The sequence below is a fragment of the Zingiber officinale genome, chromosome 1A, assembly GCF_018446385.1.
Source record: "Zingiber officinale cultivar Zhangliang chromosome 1A, Zo_v1.1, whole genome shotgun sequence".
In the NCBI taxonomy this organism is placed as follows: domain Eukaryota; kingdom Viridiplantae; phylum Streptophyta; class Magnoliopsida; order Zingiberales; family Zingiberaceae; genus Zingiber; species Zingiber officinale.
The window spans coordinates 47,196,024-47,221,904 of record NC_055987.1 but is presented as its reverse complement, the minus strand read 5'-3'; the positions used below and the strand labels follow the sequence as shown (position 1 = coordinate 47,221,904).

The following is a 25,881-nucleotide window of genomic DNA, read 5'->3' as shown; positions in this document are numbered from 1 at the left end:
AGATGAAAGGTCAATTTCGAAAATAACCATTGACTCATGAAGAATTCAAATGTTGATTTGAATTCTAGAAGAAAGACCAAAAGACTTTTCATGAAAGATGATTAAGATTAATTTATGAAGGAAGATCAAAAGCACATGACCTTTGGTATTCCTTAGATGGATATAAATATGATTTATGTATGGAGTTTTCATTAGATGAAAACTTGTTGTGTCCATTGAGCTTCCTCCTTCTCTTCCTCCCTATCTTGGCCGAACCTCCGTTCTTGGTTGTTAGCATAACCTCAGGTGATTTTCTTCTCCAATCCTTTAGTTCGTGAGATGGACGAGAAGTTTGTTCGTGTAGATACTGTTAGAAGCGCAAACATGTGATCATGCTGAGATCCTAGTTGTCGGGAGATCGAGTACACGCATCAAAAGTATAACCCTATAATCATGAAACTTAGTATATTGTTTTGCCTTCGCATGATCTTCTGGGAGAGGATCTAGTAAATTTTTTGCTGCGCTTTTCGCGTGTTTAGCGTACTAGATCCCTACAGATTGCACTTCCCATCAGCTGACAACTTATGACAATATATTCTTTCAATCGCCTCATTAATGGCGTAGGTTACCAAAGACAAAAGAGGTGCATATATGGATAATGGAAGATTCCTTGGATGATTACTGTACATCTCCCAAGCTATATACCTTCCCTTACTCGACAACCTCTAACATTCTCTGTCACCTCATAATTATGGAGGTTATAAGAGGTAATATATAAAAAGAGTCCTCTTCGTTAGCATGGTACGAATATTTTGATAGCAGTCACGCTCATGCATTCTACTGTTCTTCTCTCCGTTTTGCCCACTCAGACATCATACTGACTTGAGCATCGGAGAACTTTTACCAAGGACCCTTTTCCTAATTTTTAGGCACTGAAATCTTGTCTGTTCTCTTTTATGTGTGTAGAATAGAGAAAGCTACTCACAGGTTTTTTTTCTATTCTAGTTCATCATCTACTCTCCCTCACAAAGTCTTCAGCCAATTAACTACATCATCATCTACCTAGTGTGATCTCTTTAATTTTCAGACAAGATCAATAATATTGGTCACCAACCATTTAGAGTGTACTATGAATCTTCTCACTTCCACTAACAAAGATTATTAAGCGTCAAACTTTTGGTGTTAAGACACCTTGCAGCAGTATGTTCTCTGACCCCAGAAATTTATGAACATAATCAGATGTTAAATACTGATTTTTATAAGGAAACATTTAAAACTTAACTAAAATTCCGACTCAAAAGAAATAGACGATTTAAATTGTTGAACACCAACTCAGAACGTTGAGTTAAAGTCGGATTGGTTTTGAATCATAGAGGAGAAATTTAAGTTGCTCAAACTCATTATAATTCAACTCCTAAATTTTAAAATCTTAAAATTATTAAATGAATCCAGACACCCAGCCCCTTGACCAGGTCATGCTCGAGCACTTATTCCAAACTTCCAGGGTCAAGTCCGGACGAATTCACATCATAATATATATAAGGATTTGATATTATGCACTCACGTTGGTCGGATACCTCTCACTCGAGAGGCACCTCCGTGCATAAGGATCATCCTAGCTGGTCCCCCAATGTGGGCGCACACCTTTACCTTGTAAATACCAAATATATATATATATTTTTTTAAGGGCTTAGAATTAGATTTTAGGATTTAGGGTTTATAATTTAGATTATAATATTTAAGCTATAGAAATTTAAAAAAACATACACATAGTGCTAGATGTGTAGGTAGCATCCCCTCTGTATATACATATATTTCTTAATTATCTTATTTATATGATTTCTAAGTCTCTTTTATTATACTATCACGAAATAAGATACTCCTGAATGGGAATTACACCCCAGGGATTAACCATCTCCACACAATTACTAATTGGTTGCCATCCGTCATCTGCTATGATTTTGACGCAAACCATAACACTCTTAGTTGTGTAATGAAAACAAATCAACTATGACAAATAGTAGTAAAAGTAATAATAGTTTGCGTTATTTCCACTGCTGACTCGTGTAAATAATCACAGTAAAGATAAATGTAAAAACAAAACAACAGTTTAAGTGCTCAATCAGTTGACAGTCGACACAAAACAACAATTTATTGATTCAACCAAAGCCCTACAACTTGGGAATCATCACATTTTTGGACCATGTTACTGGCAATCCGACCAAAAAAGAACACTAACAGCACTGTGAATAATCATGATAACATGGCAACAATGGGTTTACTTCAATGTGTGTAGCCTTTTTATCAAGATAAGGACTACAAACTGCCTAAAACCTAATTAGACTGGTAGCAAGAAGTATTGTCTTCAGATAGACACATCAGCTTGTTGTCCATTGTGAACTTCATGGGGAAATCCATGAAATTTTCTTAACATTTTCAGTGGGTAATATCCATGATCATACCCATAGAGAAGCAGAAAAAGCCAAGGTTGCCCAGTAGTAGGAAAAGTACTAAGACATCTCTGAAACTTTCTTATTTTCAACAATTAAATCTAAGCATGTGTCCAGAATTTTATTGAGATCACCAAACCCCTAAATGTTGCGATTTGTCACATTCAATGGGTCATTTTATTGACGACCAACCTAAAAACTAACACTTACAGCATTGTGATTCATGGTAGCAAGCCAATAATGACAGTACTTCAGATAACAAACTGGCTAAAACCAAACAAGGCTAGCAATTACCAGAGCACCAACAAGAAATAACAATGCCTTCAGATAGACATCAGCTTGTTGGCCATTGTGAACTTCTCGGGGAAATCCATGAGCATGATGCCCCCCATGGAATGCATGACCATACCCGTAGGGGAAACCATTACCAGGGCCATAAGTGGCAGTTGCAGCAGGGAACCCATGAACTTGAAAGCTAAGAAGTGGGAACAAGCCCCCAATAGCAGCAGAGAATGTGTAGTTCCCAAACCTAGTGTTGGCAACTGGAGTTCCGCCCATGAACCAAGGATTGCCCTGATGGAAGTTGTTTGGGTCAGGAGGGGGTGCCGTTGCTGGCCTCTGCCCAGCAGGGCGGTGAGGAATGTTCACACCAGGAGTTGTTTTAGACCGTGGGTCCATAGAATTCTTCCCCCGGCCATAGAGGGGAACCAACTTCTCTTCTTCAACAATGGCCTTGCAGACAGGGCATTCAGAAGATTGAGCATGACCATGGAGCCATTTGTAAAGGCAGGGCCAGCAGAAGAGGTGACCACACAGGGTCACCACCGGGTCCTGGGCCAGTTCGAAGCATATGTTGCATTCAAAGTTACCTGCATCACTATTGCCATTGTTCCCGCTGAAAGCAGAGTTTTGCGGATCCCTGCTGGACGAAGGCGACTCCCCAATTCCACTTCCCATCAACGAAGCCACAAAACCGAAACTTGCAAAAGGAGAAGAAAAACAAACAATCAAAGAGAAGGAAACAACATAACCGCAGATATGAAATTTATAGTACTAATTATTCCTTTAAATGATCGGATCATTAAACATTAGATTGAGAAAATCAACCGATTTCGCATGAATCAAAGCCTAATGTTGGGATCAAACAATTGGACCATCGAACAACCAAACCCTAGAAAAAATTCACGAACATGGAATCAAAATCCAACGAGTCACTTTTACCAAACCAAAATTCCACGATGATTATACTTGTATCTCCTATGTTCTAAGATTAAATCAAAAACAACACAAAAGGATCAGGAATGCAAAAGAAGGCCAAGACGGGACTTTGACCGACCAAGAACCAGGCACAAAATCGCAAACGAAAACCAACCTAATCGGTAACAAGAGGGAGGCCGATGAGTACCTGAAACCGAGGCTTCGGAGAGACGACGAGAATCTTCGAACTTCTGTAAATCGAGGAAGGAAATGAAGAGAAGATAGATTTGTAATTAGGGGAGGCAGAACGCGATCTCCGTTATAAAATGGGGACGAATCTTCCAGGTGCTTTCTATCTTCGTGAAATTACCGGATCCTATTTTCCAACGGGTCGGATTTAAACCCGTTAAGTTAATTTTTTTTGGGTTAGGATTATGATTTCACACCGGTACTCTACTCTCTACCTGTTCTATGACCCCCAAAATTTAAAAACTGATTTTATTTTATTTTTATTTAACTAACTATCACACATTTGCATCTGTAATATAACACATGAAGGCTGTGCATTTGTACGTGTAATATAACACATAAACGCGACGTATTTATAGAAGACTTTCGCTCGCGGGATTAAAAAAAATAATATTAACATAATTTTATTCTATACTTCACCAAAATTAATTATTAAAGATTTAGATTATCTTGATAAAAGGTCAGATTATAAGATAATGATAGGGAGAGTTAAGTGAATATAATATGTACTGAAATTGTAGAGCTACTTATTGGATAATCAATGTATAAACACAACTCCACGAGTGTAATACACATGATAAAATATTTCAAAGAACAAATAAGAAATTCGAATTTCAATAATTGTTGTCATTTAAAACAAAATCATAACAGCTTGTCTTTTAAAATAAAAGGCAAACTGCAAATCCAAATACAATGATAGACAAATTTCTTATTTTTCCTCTTTACTTCACTGAATGTATACATCAGCAGATTGCAGATTGCTCACACAGTAATGCATGGTGGATGATCAGCTTGAGCCTTCCAGTCAACAAGCTTCTGGTTGCAGATTGCTCACTTAGAGAGTGAAGTAATTAGGTGGTGGATGAACAATTTCAACCTTGGACATGGACACATTTCCAGTCAAGAAGCTACTGATAGCTGTCTCTTGTGTTTCAAATGGTTGGATTTCAGCAATCCTCTCCGGGACTACTCTTCCGCTGTCTTCCACCCTAGCCAACACCTCGAAGTGCATGATCGACTTCTCTGGTTTTGTTTTCCATGTAGGGAACATCGACCAATCCACCTCTCCGCCGATGAGATCCTTCTCTACCGTGAATCCCATCTTCATATAGGTTTGAGCAGATACTTGTGCCTTAACAAGCCGAAAAGAACCTTCTTCTGATCCCTTCTTCCCCAATACCGATGCCAATAATTCCTCAAATCCAGCAAGGTTTGGGTCTGAACCATTAAGCGAAGTTAAGGGCCACAATGTGGTCGTGTGAGATCCTTCCATTTCATCAGATGGTACAGGGGCAGTTCGAGAAGAAAGTTCAATGAGTCCAGGTGCTAGACGCTTCAGCTTCAGCTTGTCATTGGGATATGTTGAAGGAGATGAAGTCAGTGAGGTTGGACCAACAATGCGGAGCGAGAGAAGGGGTTTCTCATTGGTGCGTGAGGCATCGCGAAGGGCTTTTGCAATGTTCAACAGGCCAGACGCCACGCGAAGGTTTTTCGGGTGGCTGCGGTTGAGGGGGAGAGGGATATCGATTGGGTGACGAAGACTAATGGACTTGGCACCCTTCACCGTCACCACCGCACCATCAGATAGAATGACCTTCTTCAATGCACCAGCTTCAACATCATGCTGCGCAAGGTGAAAAAGCATTTCAAAAACACATGGGCATATATATTGAAAATGTTTTTTAGATGATAAGAAACAACAAATTGCATTGAGTAATCAGGACCTTTAGTTTAAGTCATCATTCAATAACTAAGAAACCACACAAAAACATGCCTAAAACAAAATGCAAGTTGCCGTGTGGTATTTATTAGTGTCACATATTCATAATTTCAGAAACATCAGAGAGATGAATAATGACATGGTAAAAATTAGTTCCATTCATGTTTCACAGAGCTGTAGGTTACGCTGAACTTGTAGTATGTATTAACCTAAATCACAAGGCATGTTGTTGTGTCCTAAAATTCAGACCAGACAAACAATATATATTATCATGCATTCAGTATTCAAAAAAACCTATAAATCACAAATATAAATAACATGTTGAGTTTTTAACTCCAATCAAGATTCACAAAGTCATAGCTTACCCTAAGCTTGTAATGTGTATCAATCCGGCACCATAAACAACAACTAAACTAATACGAGATAGTCATGGCAAATACATACAATTCTCATAAGTTTCAACAAGGTATATTTGCTGAGATTGTTAAGCAACATACAACGACAGAACCACGTAAGGGCTATCCTGGGCTATAGCCCAGCCCTTACGTGACTCCATCTATGTGAGAAAGCAAATTATTAAGATTTTAAATTAGCAAATAATTATTAAATAATATGATATTGAATTCTGATATCGTTCATTAAAATTATCTAAATTTTTTAAAAAAATCATAGCTATTTTATTCTTAACTATTAAGTAAATACCGAACTTAATAAATAAATAAATAAATAATTGAATTGACACGAAGTGAAAATGCTAATTTAAAATCTGATTGGGGTAAAAAAAATCCATCGGATAGATGCGAAGATAAGGAGTATGTTGATCTAAACCGAAGTTGATTTGACAAAGTTATTATTGAACCAAGTTTAATTTGATTAAATTGGTTCAATCGATTTAAAACAAGTTAAGAAATTTTTTTAAAAAACGTATTCTCTCATACGCAGCCTCGCTCTCACCGTCTCACACGCAAGCCTCCACGTGTCGACTTCTATCTTCTCCTTCCTTCTCTCTGTTTTTTCTTCCCAACCGCATCTTAGATGTTTTTCTCTTCTCTTTCTCCAACAACAATCCTAGTCCTTCTTCCACTCCTTCTTTCCATTCTTTTATTATTTTCAACAATCCTAGTCCTTCTTCCACTCCAACAAGAGCCGTTTTTGTTTTCTTATTTTTTCAATCCTTAGAAAAGTGGGTAAGAATTCTGTTATTTTTTCTTTTCATCTATATAGTTTTTTTGTTCAAATAATGTATTGTAATGATTCTTTTATTATATTTTTTATAATAATATATAATTTTTTAAATTAAATTCAAACCCCTCCTTCGTTTAAATGCCACCATTGTTCCAGGGAACATAACTAAGCTGGTAATCAGGATGCTGAGTTATAGGTTACTATTATGTCATGATATACGCTAAAAGTGGATAGATTCACCAAGCTATTCTTGTAGTATCACTTAGAATCATGTAAGCTTATGACCCAAAGAACTGTCTAAATGCGATTTATGTTCATATTGCATCATTCTATATCCAATATTGCAAAGAAATACTAAAAAAAAGTAATTTTTAGGGTAAAATTCTTGCTACTAAAACAGATGTTATCACGAACAAAATGAAACGAAAAATTTGTACGAGATTTATTGTAAGGAAACAGGAAACTCAATTACCGGCAAGGAGAGCCTCATGTCGTCCCCATCTTGAATCCACAGCTCCATCGGGCCAGAAATCTGAAACGGTAGTAACGCTGGCGAAACCCCAGCACCCGGCTTCCTCCCGACCTCAGCCAACCCTGTCTCCTCCTCAGACGCCGCCTTGAAGATTGAGAGGTCGACGAAATCCCAACGGCTCACATCCTCCAACAACTTCATCGGAATCACTCGATTCTCCACCTCGATGTCAAATTCATACGCCACAGCCTGGCCCACCAATGCGTCCCTCGGGTCGAACCCGGACACCTTGAGGCCCTCAGAGTGGAACCCTAACCCCTTCACGACGGCATCCCTCAATTCCTATACCCACATCCGGCGAAAAAACTTATCAGGATTGTAGCATGCTCAAAACGAAAGCCACATTCAGGATAAAAATGTCAAATTGTCGCAAGCAACGGGGATCGGTTACCGAGATCGCCTTCGGTGCAGCTGAAGCGAAGGTTTCCGACGAGATAGCAGCATTCTCGACTCCAACGACGAGAAGGAAGATCACACATGTGTGCAATCTGGAACCAATTGCCATGATCGAGAGGAGAGTTGCTGCTTCCTTTCTCCGAGGAAAAATAGAGTCGAAATTTAGATTTGAATTAAAAAGAAAGGAATGTTCGGGAAGCGTCAAAAGTGGGCGGGGATGTTTCTGGAACATCGGTTTGTTAAATACTCATGCTTTAATACACGGAAAAATACACAGAGTTTTAATTTAAGGACATGTGGGCCCGAATAACACCCAAGAATTATAAATAGTTGTTCTTCAAAAATTAAGCTATAAAGAAAATGATGCAATTGTCTGGTGTTCATTACCTGTAATAAGAAATTATGATTCTTTTATTCTTTCAATTTATTTCTAGACCAGCATAGGAAGTAAATTATGAATAATTATTAATTAATAAGGTAGATGGTCAAAATATGAAGGAAGATATGTTCAAATATATAAAGGGGATATTTGATTGATGAATTTGAAAATGAAAAAATAGAATGATAATAAAAAATAATATTTGGATTGTGAATTTAAGAATGATTTCTAAATTTATAGAAATCAATCAAATTCATATAATTAGATGAGTTTCATTCACATTCTCATTCTACCTTCCTATCAAATCTATATCCATAATTATTTCTATTATTTAACCAAATATCATCTAAATTTTAATCCTAAAAATATTTGATGTCCATACATAATCATGGGTGGATCTCTTCCATTATCGTACTCACGAAATTTTACTACTTGATATTTTCCAAGATTTATCATATAATAATTAAATATTTATACTAAATATAAATAAAAAAATTCATAACAATAAACGAAGTGCCTGTAGCTCAGTGGATAGAGCGTCTGTTTCCTAAGCAGAAAGTCGTAGGTTCGACCCCTACCTGGCGCGAGTTCTCGAACCCATACCTGACGCGTTTTTTTTTATTTCTTTTATGGAATGTGGAATGAACTAAAAACCACACGTAGCGGTTTTTTTCTATTAGCAATGTGGCCTTTAATATAACTTTTTATTGTCCATTTTTTAAAATACTTAATTAATTTGATTTTTGCAACTATTTAATTTTTGTCAAAAAAATTATTAATAAATTGTTAAACAATTGTTAATCTTTCGTGAAATGATTTTATCCAAATCTCTTGTTCGCCCAAAACACAACGAAATCATGTTTGTGAATAGGCTAAGCTTTATCATATGTCCTCTCCTAACCCAACTTGTTTTAGGGTTTAATTAGTTGAAAAATTTTAACCTCTTAAACACCCCTAGACTATGATGCAGGGGTTAGGCCTTCAAACAATTATTCAGATATCTAAAATTTAAATCTTAATTTTAGGACATTGTAAGGATTTTTGACAAACTTATAAAATCTGTTGCTTGAATTAGTCTCCACGAGCACTTCCTAATTTATTAGGGTAGCTGATAAAAAATTTATGTATAATCAAATTGATCATCTCTAGGATTAATCCGTTTAAAAAACAAGATATCTAAATTACCCAAAAAAAATTGAGCAGTCACTAGTCCAGTATAATTGGATCATGAGACACGATGCAAATGACAAGACACTTCGATAACTAGTAAAGACGTCATGATTAGAATCCCATCCAAAAGTTACTATAATATATAGAAGATATCTAATAGCTACTACAATTTATTTATGATGAATTGAGAGTTTAAGATTTAGGATTTAGAAATTAAGATCTACACTATTATATTAAAAAAAAAATTTATGGTCAAAATTATTTAAACCCCAACAAAATTATTTTAAAACAATTATAGAAGTTATTGATTAGCTGCTATAATCCTAAACGAATTGTAGTAATTACTGTGTAATTTCTACACGTTGTAGCATTTACTCGATAACTTTTACATGATATAAATCGTAAGAACATTCATATCAACTATCCTATCCAAAGATTTTATCCTAAATTTTAGATAAAGTAGGTGAAAAATCTTTGCACCAGTTATTTTATCTATTCTCTAAATTTAAATTTAATGAATAGTAATTTTCAAAATTTAGGAAATGAAGCATCTATCTTAAAAGTAAAATAATATATTTTTTTCAATCTCTCTCTTTCCACTTATTCATTTCAATCTCTCTCCTTCCACTTATTCTATAAATATAATAATAAAAAATAGAAGAAAAATAAGAAAATAATAAAAAATAATAGAAATTTTAGGGTAGTTGATGTAGTATATTGTGAAAATGATTATATAAATTTAATAAAGTGAGTTATTTACCCTAAATTTTAGATATAGTGATAAAGAAACTGATATAAGTGTTTTAAACTTTAAATCATAAACTTACTCTAAATGTATTGTAAAAATTATTAGATAATTTACACGCAGGGTCGGCCCTGGAGGAGGGCCACACTGGGCGATAGCCCTGGGCCCAGAATTTGGGAGGGCCCAATTTTTTTTTTTTTTTAGTATTATGTATTATAGGTATGTAGTTGGGGTCTTGGGTAGTTGGGCCCAAATTCATATTTCATAACCTTTTGATATTATCTTTTCCTTTTATCATTTTAGGTTGCAATTTGCAAAGTGGCAAATAAATGAAAAATTAGGGATTTGGGGCTACCATGAAATAATTGGAAGGTATAATCTTATTTTTTGAAAAGCATAGGAATGATAGTTTTGTTGCAAGTTTGACTATTACTAAAAGTCTTGCATCTATATGAACATAGAGCCAACATTTACAACAAAGCGTCATATTTTTAGAAAAAAAAATTTAATGAAAGAGAGGACAATGAAGTTTCACTATCGTCCTTTAGAATTGATTATTTTGTTGTTGTTGTGGACATGACGATTGATTCTTTAAAATGTAGATTTGAGCAAATGAAAACTTTTGAAAATATATTTTGATCCGGTGGTGAAGGAGGGTGCCCAGTCGTACAGTGGTCAACGATACGTGGAAGTCAAAGTCAAGATAGGCAGGCCAATGTTCTGGTCGAGCGGGGAGGTCACCTCGCCGATCGGCCGTGATAGCGCCCAGGCCAGCGCGAAGACAGCTCGATCGCAGGTCGAGTTTCCGATGCTCAGGGGTTCTCGTATAAAAGAGTCAATGCGCCAAGCGACATGTTCGCTCGGCCTAGCTACCGAACAACTAAGGCTGCATGCCCGTCCGAGTACATGACCGAGCGGCTCTCCCGCTCGGCCTAGTAACGGACAAGAGATAGAAGAGGACAAAATGGACAGCTGGTGATATCCTTCTCGAGACATGCACTGCCGACAGACAGTATGGTCGGCGACCAGACCGAATAGAAGATCGTACAGTGGAAGTTTCCACTGTCATGTCAGAGATATACTCGGACGGTTGCGGTATGACATTAGATGCACTTTTCTGACACGCCCATTTTGAGGAATGCTTGGGGGAGCGTGCATGCCTCGACGAGCGTGCATTCACCTCCCCGGGATCCTATATAAGAACCCCTAGACTTCGACGGAGGTATGCGATATTCTTCACTGTAGCTACAGTCTCATTACTCTGTTTCTGCTTCATCTCGCCGTTGCCTGACTTGAGCGTCAGAGGGTCGTCGCCGAGAACCCCTTCCCGGCCCAACTTTGTGTTAGCTAGAGCCCTAGAGCCAATCATTTGATGATTGTATTATGGACTTATTGTATCATATTTTTATATTAAAAAAGCCATTTGTTTAGTTATTATACTTACTTGTATTGGTGCCAAATAAACTAAGTATAATAACGTCCTTGAGTAGAAGGTTCTTACCTATATCAATCGATTGGTTGAATCGATAGTGAGATGATATAGGGAACACTACTCTAAATCATTCCTAGTCGAGTATTAACATTCAGGGACAATGTTAATACAATAAGACTAGCATGTAGGTCAACTCGATGACTTGATCTCACAAGTCATGGATATAGAGATATCAAGTTGACACATGGGTATACATTAGAGAATGTATACTGAATGACCCGCCATGAGAAAGTATCATGGATCGTTATATGAGTGTCATATACTTTCTCATGTGGCTATTAGTATGACTACTGATGGATCGAAAGCGCTAGAGGGGGGGGGGGGTGAATAGCGCTCGTGGCTATTTCGTTTTTCGAAATCGTAAAAGCTTGTTCAGAGATAACGCAGCGGAAAGTAAATAAAGTGGACACGAAAGATTTACTTTGTTCGGAGCCTGTGACGACTCCTACTCGAAGGCCCGCGATCCTTGATCGCTTCCGGTGGGCAACAACTATAATTCGTAAAAGCTATTACAAGCTAAGTACAATTTAAGCAGAAAAGAATATTGTACCGACAATAAAAAGACTAAGACTGAAGCTCAGGGTTGTCGTTGCAGCACTTCTGAGTCGAGACGTTAGCAGTTTGTCGCACGGAGAATGCTTAGAAGATTGTATATTTAAAGCTGCACCTCAACCCTCCTTTTATATGAGGTTCCGGGCCCCTGGGACCTTTCCGGGCGCCTGGAGTGTGACGTGGCCAGCCAACCAGGTTGCTCCACGTCGCGAAGTCGCGCAGGGGATAAAAGTTGGTCCCGGGCGCCCGGACCTCCTTTTTCCAGGAGCCGGTTCTCCTGCAAAACAAGGTTAGTCCGAGCAATTGCATACAACATGATAAATGAAGTAAAGACAGTCTTCGGACTGTCCGAGTCTGACTTCGGATTTCCAACCGGAAACCCTAGGTCGACCCGACGCCTACTGTTCCCTCTACGGGGAACGCGTCCTCACCTACTCCACTCAGGAGATTTACCTGATGCCAGTCCGGTCCTCCAGACCGACTGGACTTTTCGCCTAGGGTTACCCCTCCCTAGGACCTAGGGTTACCGCCCCCTAGGGTTTTTCTCCACCTAAGGTTACCGCCCCCTAGGACCTAAGGTTACCGCCCCTTAGGGTTTTCCTCCACCTAGGGTTACCGCCCCCTAGGACCTAAGATTACCACCCCTTAGGGTTTTTCATCTGTCTAACCGCAGCTAGGACTTTCCTGAAACACTCATTCAAACATGTTAGATCACACACTAACTTAACTTTGAATCCTTTGTCATTATCAAAACTAAGGTTCGATCGTCGGATGCTTCCCGCACAAACAATCTCCCCCTTTTTGATAATGGCAACTGAAATTCAATGTTAAGTAGAAAATATGTAGTTATGTATAAGCACAAGAAATAAGATAAGCGTGATAGCAAGATAAGCATAAACATAGCTCCCCCTTAATATAAGTTATTCTCTTTGAATTTTTTACTAATAGTCATAGCTCCCCCTTAATACAAGCTCCCTTTAAAATATTTTCTTTGAATTTCTCTACTCTCCCCCTTTGCCATATATCAAAAATGAGCTAGTTTTGAAAAACTTAACTTTTCAAGACAGAATTTAGCAGAAAACATTTTAACTTAGGCAAGGAGCAAGTGAAAGGCAACACCTTAGAATTGATTTTGCTTAAAGAGATATAGCAAAAAGGAGCTCTTTTTAACTTAGTGTATTTTGAGGAGTTTCCAAAAATTTTCACAGAAAAATTTTCAAAACACAATTTTCAACTTCAGAAATTTTCCGAAAAAATATTCAGGTTTTTTAAAGAAAATTTCCAAGGAAAATTTTCAACTTAAAGAAGTTAATTGCAGCTTAACAAAATTTTTCAAACTTTAAAGAATTTTCTAACTTAAGAAATTTTTTTTAACTTAACGAATTTTCAAAAAAGTTTCAGCTTAAATAATTTTTTAACAAAATTCCAAAAAAAAAATTCAAAATAGAGGACACTTGAAAGTTTTAAATTTGGAGAAGTTTTTGAAAAGATGTTTAAGGCATGTTTTTGAAATGAATTTCAAGAATACTTAAGGCAAAAGGAGAAGCGATAACCTTAATGTTTAATAGCTTGCCATTTTGTTTTAGTAAGGTATCAGAGCCCTAAAGACCAAGCATGAGTCAAGATTTGTTTTGACCAGGTATCAGATCCCTTAAGTACAGACATGCTTAAACTTATTATTTCCATTTCCTTTAGTTTGAAAGATACTTTTAGCTAAGATAAGGTTATTTTTGTCTTTAACAAGTAACTAAGCAAATGTTTGTGATATCACAACACTTTAATTTCTTAGTTTTTAAAGAGGGAGTTTAGCAAAAAAAATTTGATCAAGACTCAGTTTAGCTAAGAAAAATACTTTTATCAAAGACTTAGCTAAACTTATGAAGATAATAGTTTTGTTAAGTATTTAACCTTAAAAAGACTTAGTTTTAAAAAGACTTATGAAGATAATTGTTTTGATGAAATTTTGAGAATGCTTTGGAAAATACTTAGCATTTTCAGCAAAACTTAGCATGTGAAAACAATTGCTTTGAGAGACACTTAGCTAATATTTTTTTTTTAACTTTAAAAAATACTTAGCTAAATTTGAAAATACTTAGCTATATATTCAGCTTAAAAATGATTGCCTTGAGAAAACTTCTTGCCAAATAGCTAAGTTTAGAGTATAGTCTAACTAAGCTTAGTTAAAGAAGACTTGATAAAGTACTTAACTTAAAGAGGTTTTACATAAAGGCTTAGCTTTGAAAACATTCTAGAAGAGTTATAATGGATCGAAAGCGCTAGAGGGGGGGGGGGGGGGGGGTGAATAGCGCTCGTGGCTATTTCGTTTTTCAAAATCGTAAAAGCTTGTTCAGAGATAACGCAGCGGAAAGTAAATAAAGTGGACACGAAGGATTTACTTCGTTCGGAGCCTGTGACGACTCATACTCGAAGGCCCGCGATCCTTGATCGCTTCCGGTGGGCAACAACTATAATTCGTAAAAGCTATTACAAGCTAAGTACAATTTAAGCAGAAAAGAATATTGTACCGACAATAAAAAGACTAAGACTGAAGCTCAGGGTTGTCGTTGCAGCACTTCTGAGTCGAGACGTTAGCAGCTTGTCGCACGGAGAATGCTTAGAAGATTGTATATTTAAAGCTGCACCTCAACCCTCCTTTTATATGAGGTTTCAAGCGCCTGGGACCTTTCCGGGCGCCTGGAGTGTGACGTGGCCAGCCAACCAGGTTGCTCCACGTCGCGAAGTCGCGCAGGAGATAAAAGTTGGTCCCGGGCGCCCGGACCTCCTTTTTCCAGGAGTCGCTTCTCCTGCAAAACAAGGTTAGTCCGAGCAATTACATACCCTACAAGACAATGTTAGAATCTGATAATTCATAAGTGAAAAAGAGCTAACAGTTTTCGGATTGTCCGAGTCTGACTTCGGATTTCCAACCAGAAACCCTAGGTCGACCCGACGCCTACTATTCCCTCTACGGGGAACGCGTCCTCACCTACTCCACTCAGGAGATTTACCTGATGCCAGTCCGGTCCTCCAGACCGACTGGACTTTTCGCCTAGGGTTACCCCCCCTAGGACCTAGGGTTACCGCCCCTAGGGTTTTTCTCCACCTAAGGTTACCGCCCCCTAGGACCTAAGGTTACCGCTCCTTAGGATTTTCCTCCACCTAGGGTTACCGCCCCCTAGGACCTAAGGTTACCACCCCTTAGGGTTTCTCACCTGCCTAACCGCAGCTAGGACTTTCCTGAAACACTCATTCAAACATGTTAGATCACACACTAACTTAACTTTGAATCCTTTGCCATTATCAAAACTAAGGTTCGATCGTCGGATGCTTCCCGCACCAACAACTACTAGTCCTTAGACCTGAAGTCATAGATCCCTACATAAGGAGTTATGTACTTTGGTTTCGTCAAATGTCACCCGTAACTGGGTGGACTATAAAGGCGATTACTAGGTATATAACAAATTATGCAGAGGGATGTGAGTGATGTAGATGAGATCTATCCCTCCTATATGACGGGAGAGACATCGGTATTCTTGATAGAGTGAGACCACGAAGTGCATGGTCATGCCTAAATGAGTCAATATAGGATATTGAGCTCATTTGATTTAGTGAGCCTACTTGGAGTTCAAGATTTAGATTGGTCAGAGGATGACACGGTCTATGCCTCACATTGACCAATCTAGATGTCTAGGATAGAAGGATACTTGTCATATATTGTGAGGAGTCACAATTAGTAGTCACAAGGTGATGTTGGATCTCAACATTCTTGTAACTTGGGTAGTAATGATGTGTTGCTAGATACCGCTCATTACTTATGCTCCTAAATGGGTTTAGGGCATTGCCAACGTTACAAGAACCTATAGGGTCACACACTAAGGACAATTAGATGAAGATTAGGTTCATATGATGAACCAAGAGGATTAGATTCATTTGATGAATCAAATTGGATTAAAAGTAATCCTAATTGGGCTAACTTGAGTTGGACTCAAGTGGATTCATGTATTCAATGAGTCTAATTTAGATTATGACTCATTAAATCAACTTAATTTAATGAATTAGATTCATTATATTAAGTTGGCTTGAATCAAATGGTTAGATTAGATCAACCATGGAAGAGATTTGGTCAAGTTTGACTTGACTTGAGAGGAAAATTAAAAGTCAAGTTTGACTTGACTTTATGCCACCTCATTGGTGAGTTGACATTGATGTGGACCAATGATGTTACTCCACATCATCATGGGTGCCACCTCATGGAAGTTACAAAGCCATTTTCTTTAATAGCTTCACATTAATTGCACTTAATGCAATTTTTGGGAGTTACACTTTGAATATGGCCGGCCACTTTTGAATGGGAATGAAATTGATTTTCCTCATTCAAGTGCATTATTCCTTCTTCTTCCTCTTGGAGCTCTCTTCCTCTCCCTCTCTTCCTCAACTTGGCCGAACCACACATAGGTGCTAGCACACCTCTTTGTGTGTTTTTCTCCACCTACGAGTCCGTGTGGATACTTCTAGAGGAGTATCTATCTTGATACTCTTGAAATCCGGCACCGTTTGGACGAGCGGGAACGCGAAGGGCTTCGCTTCAAAGGTATAACTTGTTTTGTGTAGATTTAGGAGTAGATCTAAGTAGAAACTCGTACTCGTAATTTTGTTTTGAAATCTTTTCTTCACACGAGATCCGTTGGCTAGGGTGATTCGGGGTTTCCGCGACGCGAAAAAGCGATTTTCGCGGCCCGAAAAACCCTACAGTAGTATCAGAGCCACGTGCGAAGCGAGTACAAGTTTAGATTCGTATTTTTATGAAAAATATAAATCTGTAAAATTTCTGTAAATTCATGTTTTTATAGTTTTAATGGGTATTTTTCTCGTAGAAGCGAAGCACAAGTGTTTCGGCACTTGTAGGCTTCGACTGCCGAGAAGAATTTTCAAAAAACGACAAAGTTTCGCCCCAAAATTTTTTGGGACAGCGGGCTAAGGCGCTCTTGGATCGCTTAGGAGCAACTTGCGATGGTTAGATCGCGGGTAGGGGTACTGCCCCTAACCCCGCAAGGGGATTTACTCCGCTATTGCGCCCGAAATCGCTAATCGGGACCGCCGGGAAAATTTACTCATAAAATCTGTAAAATTATGAAAAATTACAGAAAAATTATGAAAAATATATAATTTTGAATTATATATTATTTTTGTGATAGTCATGGCCCAAAGACCCAATTCGATTGGACAATTGTGTTGTAATTCATAATACGGCCTGCGTGCCGTTATGTGATGTGCGTGCTTGTATTTTTATTTTTATTTTATTTTCACAACCTGCGCGTCGTGCCTTTCTCTTATATTCTGGTTGTAAATTAGATTTAGACTCAAATGTAACTCGAGTTTCAAAATTATAATGTAATTTTGAAGCGGTGGAAGGTCCACACGAGACGGAGTTACGAGGAGGGCGCGAGCAACACAAGGTGGTCAAGGGAAGAAGCTTGAGAAGTTGTTGGCCTTAGGTTGACCATCCGATTTTCTCATTGGCTTGAGAAGATCGTAGTAGGGCTATGACACAATCACAAAATAGTTTAATTAATTGCTTATATGTATGTGATGCATGCTAGTTAATTAAGTAATTAATTAGTGGCTAGCGATTATATTTGATCTAAATCGTGCACATGATGCACCCTTCGATTAGATTAGATCTATCGAGTATATGATACGCATAATCGTTTAGATTAGATCTAAAACGTGTCAACTCGTAATGCCTATCGTGCCGTGATACATACTACTACCTCGATCGCATGTAGTTGTTGAATCTGCCAAAGCAGAGCAACACATACTATCTTGGTAGGGTACGGAGGGACAATCTTGGTCCCGCCTATCAACGCATGGGTGAGTACAACTCAATTAGATTGAGTATTCCTAGTTAACTCGGTTGGATCGAGTATAACTATAGGCATTCTTCCAACGGTTGGAAAGTTATGTCAAAATCACATATATATTAACTCTCGGGCGTATTAGCCAAAGCTAACTCGAGTTTTAATATAAATGCGGATTTTGATTCTATAAACAAGAGTTGCATAGAGATGTAATTGGTAATCGTTACCTACCGATCATACTAAGTCTTGGGCATATTAGCCAAAGCTAACTCAAGGGTTAGTATGATGTGGATCTTGTCCCACATGAATTATAGAATTCAGTGGGAGCATCATTTAGTTAAAGGCCTAATTAAATGATTAAGAATATGATACTTATTTCTGCATTTATTTCTGTTGTAGAATTGCCATGACGTCGAACACGAACACCTTCTCCCTGCATCTGTCCTCGAGAAGGACAAGCTCAACGGAGCAAACTTCCTGGACTGGTACAGGATCCTGAGAATAGTTCTCACCCAAGAACGTAAACTATACGTTCTGGAGCAGCCCATTCCGGAGGCTCCTCCTGCCAATACCCCGCGAGCTGACAAAGATGCTTACAAGAAGCATCAAGATGACGCATTAGATGTGTCTTGTCTAATGCTCGCGACCATGAACTCTGAGCTTCAGAAGCAACACGAGTTAATGGGCGCTTATGATATGGTTGAATATCTTCGTCAGCTGTATCAAGGACAAGCGAGGCATGAGAGATTTGAGATCTCAAGGGCACTGTTTCAGTGCAAGATGTCAGACGGGGCTCCTGTAGGCCCATATGTACTCAAAATGATTGGGTGCATAGAGAACCTACAAAGGTTGGGGTTCCCTCTTGGCCAAGAGCTGGCTACTGACCTGATCTTGCAATCCTTGCCGGATAGCTACAGTCAATTCGTTCTAAACTACAATATGAACGAGATTGACAAGCCACTGCCCGAGCTGCTTAGCATGTTAAGAACTGCTGAGCTAAACCTTAAGAAGGCTAAACCCAACACTGTTCTGATGGTTCAGAAACATAAGGGCAAGGGTAAGCCCAAAGGCAAGGGAAAGTCCCAAGCCAAGGGCAAAGGCAAGGCACTGAAGCCTAAAGGAGGGGTCGCCAAGGATGCTACATGCTTCCACTGCGGTCAGACCGGGCACTGGAAGAGGAACTCCAAGGTATACTTGGAGGATCTTAAGAAGAAGCGAAGTGAGACTTCCACTTCAGGTATATATGTTATAGAAGTCAATCTATCTATTTCTACATCATGTGTATTAGATACTGGATGTGCTTCTCACATTTGTACTGATGTGCAGACGCTGAGAAATAGCAGGGCATTGACAAAGGGCGAGGTGGACCTACGAGTAGGCAATGGAGCACGGGTTGCTGCTGTTGCTGTAGGGACTTACTTTCTATCTTGTACTAGAGTTAGTCGATTGTTGTTATGTGCCTGCATTAACTAAGAACATTATATCAGTTTCTTGTTTGGACAAGAAAGGTTTCTCGTTTACAATAAAGAACAAATGTTGTTCCGTCTTTTTAAACGATATGTTCTATTGTAGTGCACCTCTGATAAACGGACTCTATATTCTAGACCTTGAGAGCCCTATCTACAACATAAATACCAAGAGGTTCAAGTCAAATGACATGAACCAAACCTACCTCTGGCACTGTCGCTTAGGTCATATAAATGACAAGCGCTTATCCCACTCCATAAGGATGGTATCTTGGACTCATTTGATTTTGAATCATATGAGGTATGCGAGTCATGCCTACGAGGCAAGATGACCAAGACTCCTTTAGTGGGCACAGTGAAAGAGCAATCGATTTGTTAGGACTCATACATAGTGATGTATGTGGCCCTTTCAATGTTGTTGCTAGAGAGTTATAGGTACTTCATCATATTTATTGATGATTTCAGGAGATATGGTTATGTGTACTTGATGACATAAATCTGAATCCTTTGAAAAGTTCAAAGAATTCAAGAATGAAGCATGAAACTTGGCAAGAGTATTAAGATACTTCGATCCGATCGAGGTGGAGAATACCTTAGTCATGAGTTCCGTGACTATCTAGCTGAGTGTGGGATTCTATCCCAACTCACTCCTCCTGGAACACCACAGTGGAATGGTGTATCCGAAAGGAGGAATCGTACCCTATTAGATATGGTACGATCGATGATGAGTCACACAGATCTTCCGACATACCTATGGGGCTATGCTCTAGACACGACAGCTTTTATACTCAACCGAGTTCCATCCAAGGTCGTGATAAAGACACCATATAGGATATGGACTGGGAGAGATGCCCAGGTGTCTTTCATGAGGATTTGGGGTTGTGAGGCTTACGTTCGACGTCAAGTCTCAGGCAAGTTAGGACCCAAATCCGACAAGTGCTACTTTATTGGATATCCCAAGGAAACTAAGGGATATTACTTCTACATTCTCAGTCAGCACAAGGTAGTTGTGGCAAAGACTGGGGTCTTTCTAGAAAGGGACTTTGTTTCTAGAAAGACTAGTGGGAGCGCGTTCGATCTTGAAAATGTTCAAGATGCGAACAATAGCACTGATGCCTCGATGGAAATTGAACTGGAACCACAAAGTGTTGTGGATGATGTTTCACAAGGAGTTGAGGAACAACAACCAGTTCAAATAGACATACCTCTTCGCAGGTCTGATAGGGTACGTCGTCAGCCTGAGAGATACTCATTTCTCTTGTCTGACCATGATGACATTGTGCTCATAGAGGATGAGCCTACCACCTATCAGAAAGCTGTGATGAGACCAGATTCCGAGAAATGGCTAGAAGCCATGAGATCCGAGATGGAATCCATGTACACCAACCAAGTATGGACTTTGGTTGATCCACCTGAAGGGGTAAAACTCATTGGGTGCAAGTGGGTCTTTAAGAGAAAGACTGACATGGATGGGCTTATCTATAAGGGTCACTTGATAGCTAAAGGTTTCAAGCAGATTCATGGTATTGACTATGATGAAACATTTTCTCCAGTAGCGATGTTTAAGTCCATTCGGATTATGCTTGCTATTGCAGCTTACCACGATTACGAGATCTGGCAGATGGACGTCAAAACCGCGTTTCTGAATGGAAACCTACTTGAGGATGTGTACATGACACAACCTGAGGGTTTTGTAGATCTAAAGCATACTAACAGAGTATGCAAGCTGCATAGGTCCATTTATGGACTAAAGCAAACTTCTCGGAGCTGGAATCTTCGATTCGATGATGCAATCAAACAGTTTGGTTTCATCAAGAACGAAGATGAGCCTTGTGTCTACAAGAAGGTTGTAGGGGATATAGTTGTCTTCCTTATATTGTATGTGGATGACATATTACTCATTGGGAAGGACATCCCTATGCTTCAGTCTGTCAAGACCTGGCGAGGGAGTTACTTCTCAATGAAGGACTTAGGTGAGGCATCCCGTATTCTAGGGATACAGATCTATAGAGATAGATCTAAGAGATTGCTTGGCCTAAGTCAGAGTACATACATTGACAAGGTACTCCTTCAGTTTGCCATGCAGAACTCCAAGAATGGATTTCTGCCGATGTCACATGGCGTGAGTCTTTCGAAGACTCAAGGTCCCTCTTCTAGAGAGGAGAGAGACCGCATGGATCAGATCCCTTATGCCTCAGCCATAGGATCGATCATGTACGCCATGCTATGTACTCGACCTGATGTCTCGTATGCTTTGAGCATGACGAGCAAATACCAGTCAGATCCAGGTGAAAGTCACTGAATAGCGGTCAAGAATATTCTTAAGTACTTAAGAAGGACTAAAGAATATTTCTTGATATATGGAAGCGATGATGAGCTAGCTGTACAGTGATGCTAGCTTCCAAACCGACCAGGATGACTATAGATCACAGTCGGGGTTCGTATTTTGCATTAATGGTGGTACTGTGAGCTAGAAGAGTTCGAAGCAAGACACAGTAGCAGATTCTACGACAGAGGCCGAGTATATTGCTGCATCAGAGGCAGCAAAGGAGGAAGTTTTGATTCGCAAGTTCATCACTGAACTTGGGTGGTTCCTAGCATTGCTGACCCTATTGAGCTCTATTGTGAAAACAATGGAGCTATAGCACAGGCGAAGGAACCTCGCTCACACCAGCGGACCAAACACATACTACGGCGCTTCCATCTCATTCGAGAGATCATCGAGAGAGGAGATGTGAAGATTTGTAGAGTACCTACAGAGGCTAACATCGCAGATCCCTTGACCAAGGCTTTGGCACAGAGGAAGCATGATGGTCACACTAGGTCATTTGTGCTTAGAGCCTACACTGATTGGCACTAGTGCTAGTGGGAGATTGTTAGCTAGAGCCCTAGAGCCAATCATTTGATGATTGTATTATGGACTTATTGTATCATATTTTTATATTAATAAAGGCATTGTTTAGTTATTATACTTACTTGTATTAGTGCCAAATAAACTAAAAATAATAACGTCCTTGAGTAGAAGGTTCTTACCTATATCAATCGATTGGTTGAATCGATAGTGAGATGATATAGGGAACACTACTCTAAATCATTCCTAGTCGAGTATTAACATTCAAGGACAATGTTAATGCAATAAGACTAGCATGTAGGTCAACTCGATGACTTGATCTCACAAGTCATGGATATAGAGATATCAAGTTGACACATGGGTATACATTAGAGAATGTATACTGAATGACCCGCCATGAGAAAGTATCATGGATCATTATATGAGTGTCATATACTTTCTCATGTGGCTATTAGTATGACTACTAGTCCTTAGACCTGAAGTCACCATAGATCCCTATATAAGGAGTTATGTACTTTGGTTTCGTCAAACGTCACCCGTAACTGGGTGGACTATAAAGGCGATTACTAGGTATATAACAAATTATGCAGAGGGATGTGAGTGATGTAGATGAGATCTATCCCTCCTATATGACGGGAGAGACATCGGTATTCTTGATAGAGTGAGACCACGAAGTGCATGACCATGCCTAAATGAGTCAATATAGGATATTGAGCTCATTTGATTTAGTGAGCCTACTTGGAGTTCAAGATTTAGATTGGTCAGAAGATGACACGGTCTATGCCTCACATTGACCAATCTAGATGTCTAGGATAGAAGGATACTTGTCATATATTGTGAGGAGTCACAATTAGTAGTCACAAGGTGATGTTGGATCTCAACATTCTTGTAACTTGGGTAGTAATGATGTGTTGCTAGATACCGCTCATTACTTATGCTCCTAAATGGGTTTAGGGCATTGCCAACGTTACAAGAACCTATAGGGTCACACACTAAGGACAATTAGATGGAGATTACGTTCATATGATGAACCAAGAGGATTAGATTCATTTGATGAATCAAATTGGATTAAGAGTAATCCTAATTGGGCTAACTTGAGTTGGACTCAAGTGGATTCATGTATTCAATGAGTCTAATTTAGATTATGACTCATTAAATCAACTTAATTTAATGAATTAGATTCATTATATTAAGTTGGCTTGAATCAAATGGTTAGATTAGATCAACCATGAAAGAGATTTGGTCAAGTTTGACTTGACTTGAGAGGAAAATTAAAAGTCAAGTTTGACTTGACTTTATGCCACCTCATTGGTGAGTTGACATTGATGTGGACCAATGATGTTACTCCACATCATCATGGGTACCACCTCATGGAAGTTACAAAGCCATTTTCTTTAATAGCTTCACATTAATTGCACTTAATGCAATTTTTGGGAGTTACACTTTGAATATGGCCGGCCACTTTTGAATGAGAATGAAATTGATTTTCCTCATTCAAGTGCATTATTCCTTCTTCTTCCTCTTGGAGCTCTCTTCCTCTCCCTCTCTTCCTCAACTTGGCCGAACCACACATAGGTGCTAGCACACCTCTTTGTGTGTTTTTCTCCACCTACGAGTCCGTGTGGATACTTCTAGAGGAGTATCTATCTTGATACTCTTGAGATCCGACACCGTTTGGACGAGCGGGAACGCGAAGGGCTTCGCTTCAAAGGTATAACTTGTTTCGTGTAGATCTAGGAGTAGATCTAAGTAGAAACTCATACTCGTAATTTTGTTTTGAAATCTTTTCTTCGCACGAGATCCGTTGGCTAGGGTGATTCGGGGTTTCCGCGACGCGAAAAAGCGGTTTTCGCGGCCCGAAAAATCCTACACTTTGTTGCAGGTTCGTCGGAGGTCTACGTCATCTGGGAGTGCATTTGAGGACAGCATAGAGCGTCATGTCCCTAGCGTCCGCCGACTCGATTCTCGGACAGGATCAAATTGGCGCCGTCTGTGGGAACACACCTGAATTCAAGCCGAGAAGATGGAGGAAGCTGGATGTTCACACATCGTGACGCTCTCTCCAGAAGAACTTGACGCACTCATCCAGGCGCGAGCAGCAAAGATAGTGGAGCAGCAGCAGAAGGTGCAAGCCGAACGGCTTGCGCAGCAAGCCACCTCGGAATCCAGCGGCCGAGCGACGCTGGAAGACCGACCGGAGCAGTTCTCTACCTGGGAGCAGAATAAAGGGCAAATCGGCACGCCAGGAGATGCATCGTCAGCCCCGGTTCCATTTCATCGAGCACTGTTCCGGACGCCTTCCGGCCTCGCCCAAGCCAACCAGGGATCATCCGATGAGGCTCCCGCGCGGGACGTCAAAAAGGGTAAAGCGCCTCAAACCGAGTCATCCCCCGAACGGATCAATCACCAGTTCTCCGAGGCGATTCTGCAGGATCCACTCCCGAGGCACTACGCCCCCCTGGCAATTGGGGAGTATAACGGCACGACTGACCAGGACGACCACCTCGGTAAGTTCGATAACGCTGCTACTCTCCATCAATATACTGACGGAGTTAAGTGCCGAGTCTTCCTCACTATATTATCTGGCTCGGCGCAACGATGGTTCCGGAGGTTGCCGGAAGGATCGATTCATAGTTTTAAGGACTTCTGGATGGCATTCCTCCACCACTTCGCAAGTAGCAGACGATATCAGAATATGAGCGTCAACCTATTTTCCATGAAGCAAGGGCCAAAAGAGAGTCTCTGAGCCTACATCTAGCGTTTCAACCAGACGACCATGGATATCCCCACAGTCTCATCCAAGACAATGATGCATGCCTTCACTCAGGGCTTAGTCGACAGAGATTTTTTCCGCTCGCTCATCCGTAAGTCGTCTCGTGACTATGACCACATGCTGAAGAAGGCAAACGAGTATATCAACGTGGAAGAACCTCAGGCGGCCAGGAGGAAAGAAGCCCCGTCCGAGCCTTCAGTTCCAGCCGAGCGGAGGCCGCTGGCCAGTCATCAACCACCAAGAGGACCCTGTGCTGAGGGAACGCATTGTCATTAGGTAACAAGGTCGCACGCCGTCCAACATGTGGCGGCCGATCGGCCCAAGCAAAAGGGGAAGGTATGGACTCCCATGTTTTGTTCGCTTCACCAGTTAGCAACCCACAACACCCGTGATTGTCGAAGTCTTGGCCCGATTGCTCACCCGGCGGCGAGGAGCTATCGACGCTGATCACCTTCGCCCGATCGACACCATCGACACCAGAGTACCGGGCGGCGGGTGGCTAGGGAGTCCCCCGAACGACAACCTCATCATCAGTTGAGGGTCAATCCTCGAGTCTCGCAGGAGCGAGTGAGACCGTCCGCTCGGGATGAAGAGAACAGGAGCAATACTTCTCGGGGCGAGATTATCATCATCGCTGGTGGACCAACATACGGTGACTCAAATCGGGCCAGAAAGTCGTACGGCCGACAGCTAAGGATCCATGCAGTAGGTTGCAATCGGGAGAGGGCACAGGGCCCCGAGATCAGCTTCGGGCCCAGGGACCTGGAAGGAGTTGAAGTGCCGCACGACGACGCACTCATCATCCGAGCGGTAATAGCATCAGACCTGGAAGCAAGCCCGAAGGAGGAGCTAATCAGGTGCCTACATCGCAACCACGACGTCTTCGC

The 25,881-nt window shown here is 40.2% G+C and overlaps 2 protein-coding genes and 1 non-coding gene across 3 annotated transcripts; 1 reads left to right on the top strand and 2 right to left on the bottom strand.

Annotated features, from left to right (window-relative positions):
- Nucleotides 1-2,493: 2,493 nt before the first annotated feature.
- LOC122024471 (E3 ubiquitin-protein ligase RNF5-like) lies at nt 2,494-3,963 on the bottom strand. The gene is made up of 2 exons (XM_042583110.1): nt 3,835-3,963; nt 2,494-3,408 (listed from the first exon to the last, which is right to left on the bottom strand). Exon 2 carries the CDS (start codon nt 3,384-3,386, stop codon nt 2,697-2,699), a length of 690 nt encoding a protein of 229 aa, XP_042439044.1. The 5' UTR covers nt 3,387-3,408; nt 3,835-3,963; the 3' UTR covers nt 2,494-2,696.
- A 516-nt stretch (nt 3,964-4,479) lies between these two features.
- LOC122024461 lies at nt 4,480-7,907 on the bottom strand. The gene is made up of 3 exons (XM_042583101.1): nt 7,704-7,907; nt 7,253-7,594; nt 4,480-5,499 (listed from the first exon to the last, which is right to left on the bottom strand). Exons 1-3 carry the CDS (start codon nt 7,815-7,817, stop codon nt 4,711-4,713), a joined length of 1,245 nt encoding a protein of 414 aa, XP_042439035.1. The 5' UTR covers nt 7,818-7,907; the 3' UTR covers nt 4,480-4,710.
- Nucleotides 7,908-8,600: 693 nt separating this feature from the next.
- Nucleotides 8,601-8,673, top strand: TRNAR-CCU. The gene has a single exon. It is a non-coding gene; the product is annotated as a tRNA-Arg (tRNA).
- The last annotated feature ends 17,208 nt before the right edge of the window (nt 8,674-25,881 follow it).

What these genes read in the sequence shown, in the direction of transcription:
- LOC122024471 (XM_042583110.1), bottom strand. Translation starts at nt 3,386, where the DNA reads ATGGGAAGTGGAATTGGGGAGTCGCCTTCGTCCAGCAGGGATCCGCAA.
- LOC122024461 (XM_042583101.1), bottom strand. Translation starts at nt 7,817, where the DNA reads ATGGCAATTGGTTCCAGATTGCACACATGTGTGATCTTCCTTCTCGTC. An exon ending in CTGCACCGAAGGCGATCTCG is followed by an intron (nt 7,595 to 7,703) that starts GTAACCGATCCC and finishes ATGTGGGTATAG; the next exon opens with GAATTGAGGGATGCCGTCGT. An exon ending in ACATGAGGCTCTCCTTGCCG is followed by an intron (nt 5,500 to 7,252) that starts GTAATTGAGTTT and finishes CACCTTGCGCAG; the next exon opens with CATGATGTTGAAGCTGGTGC.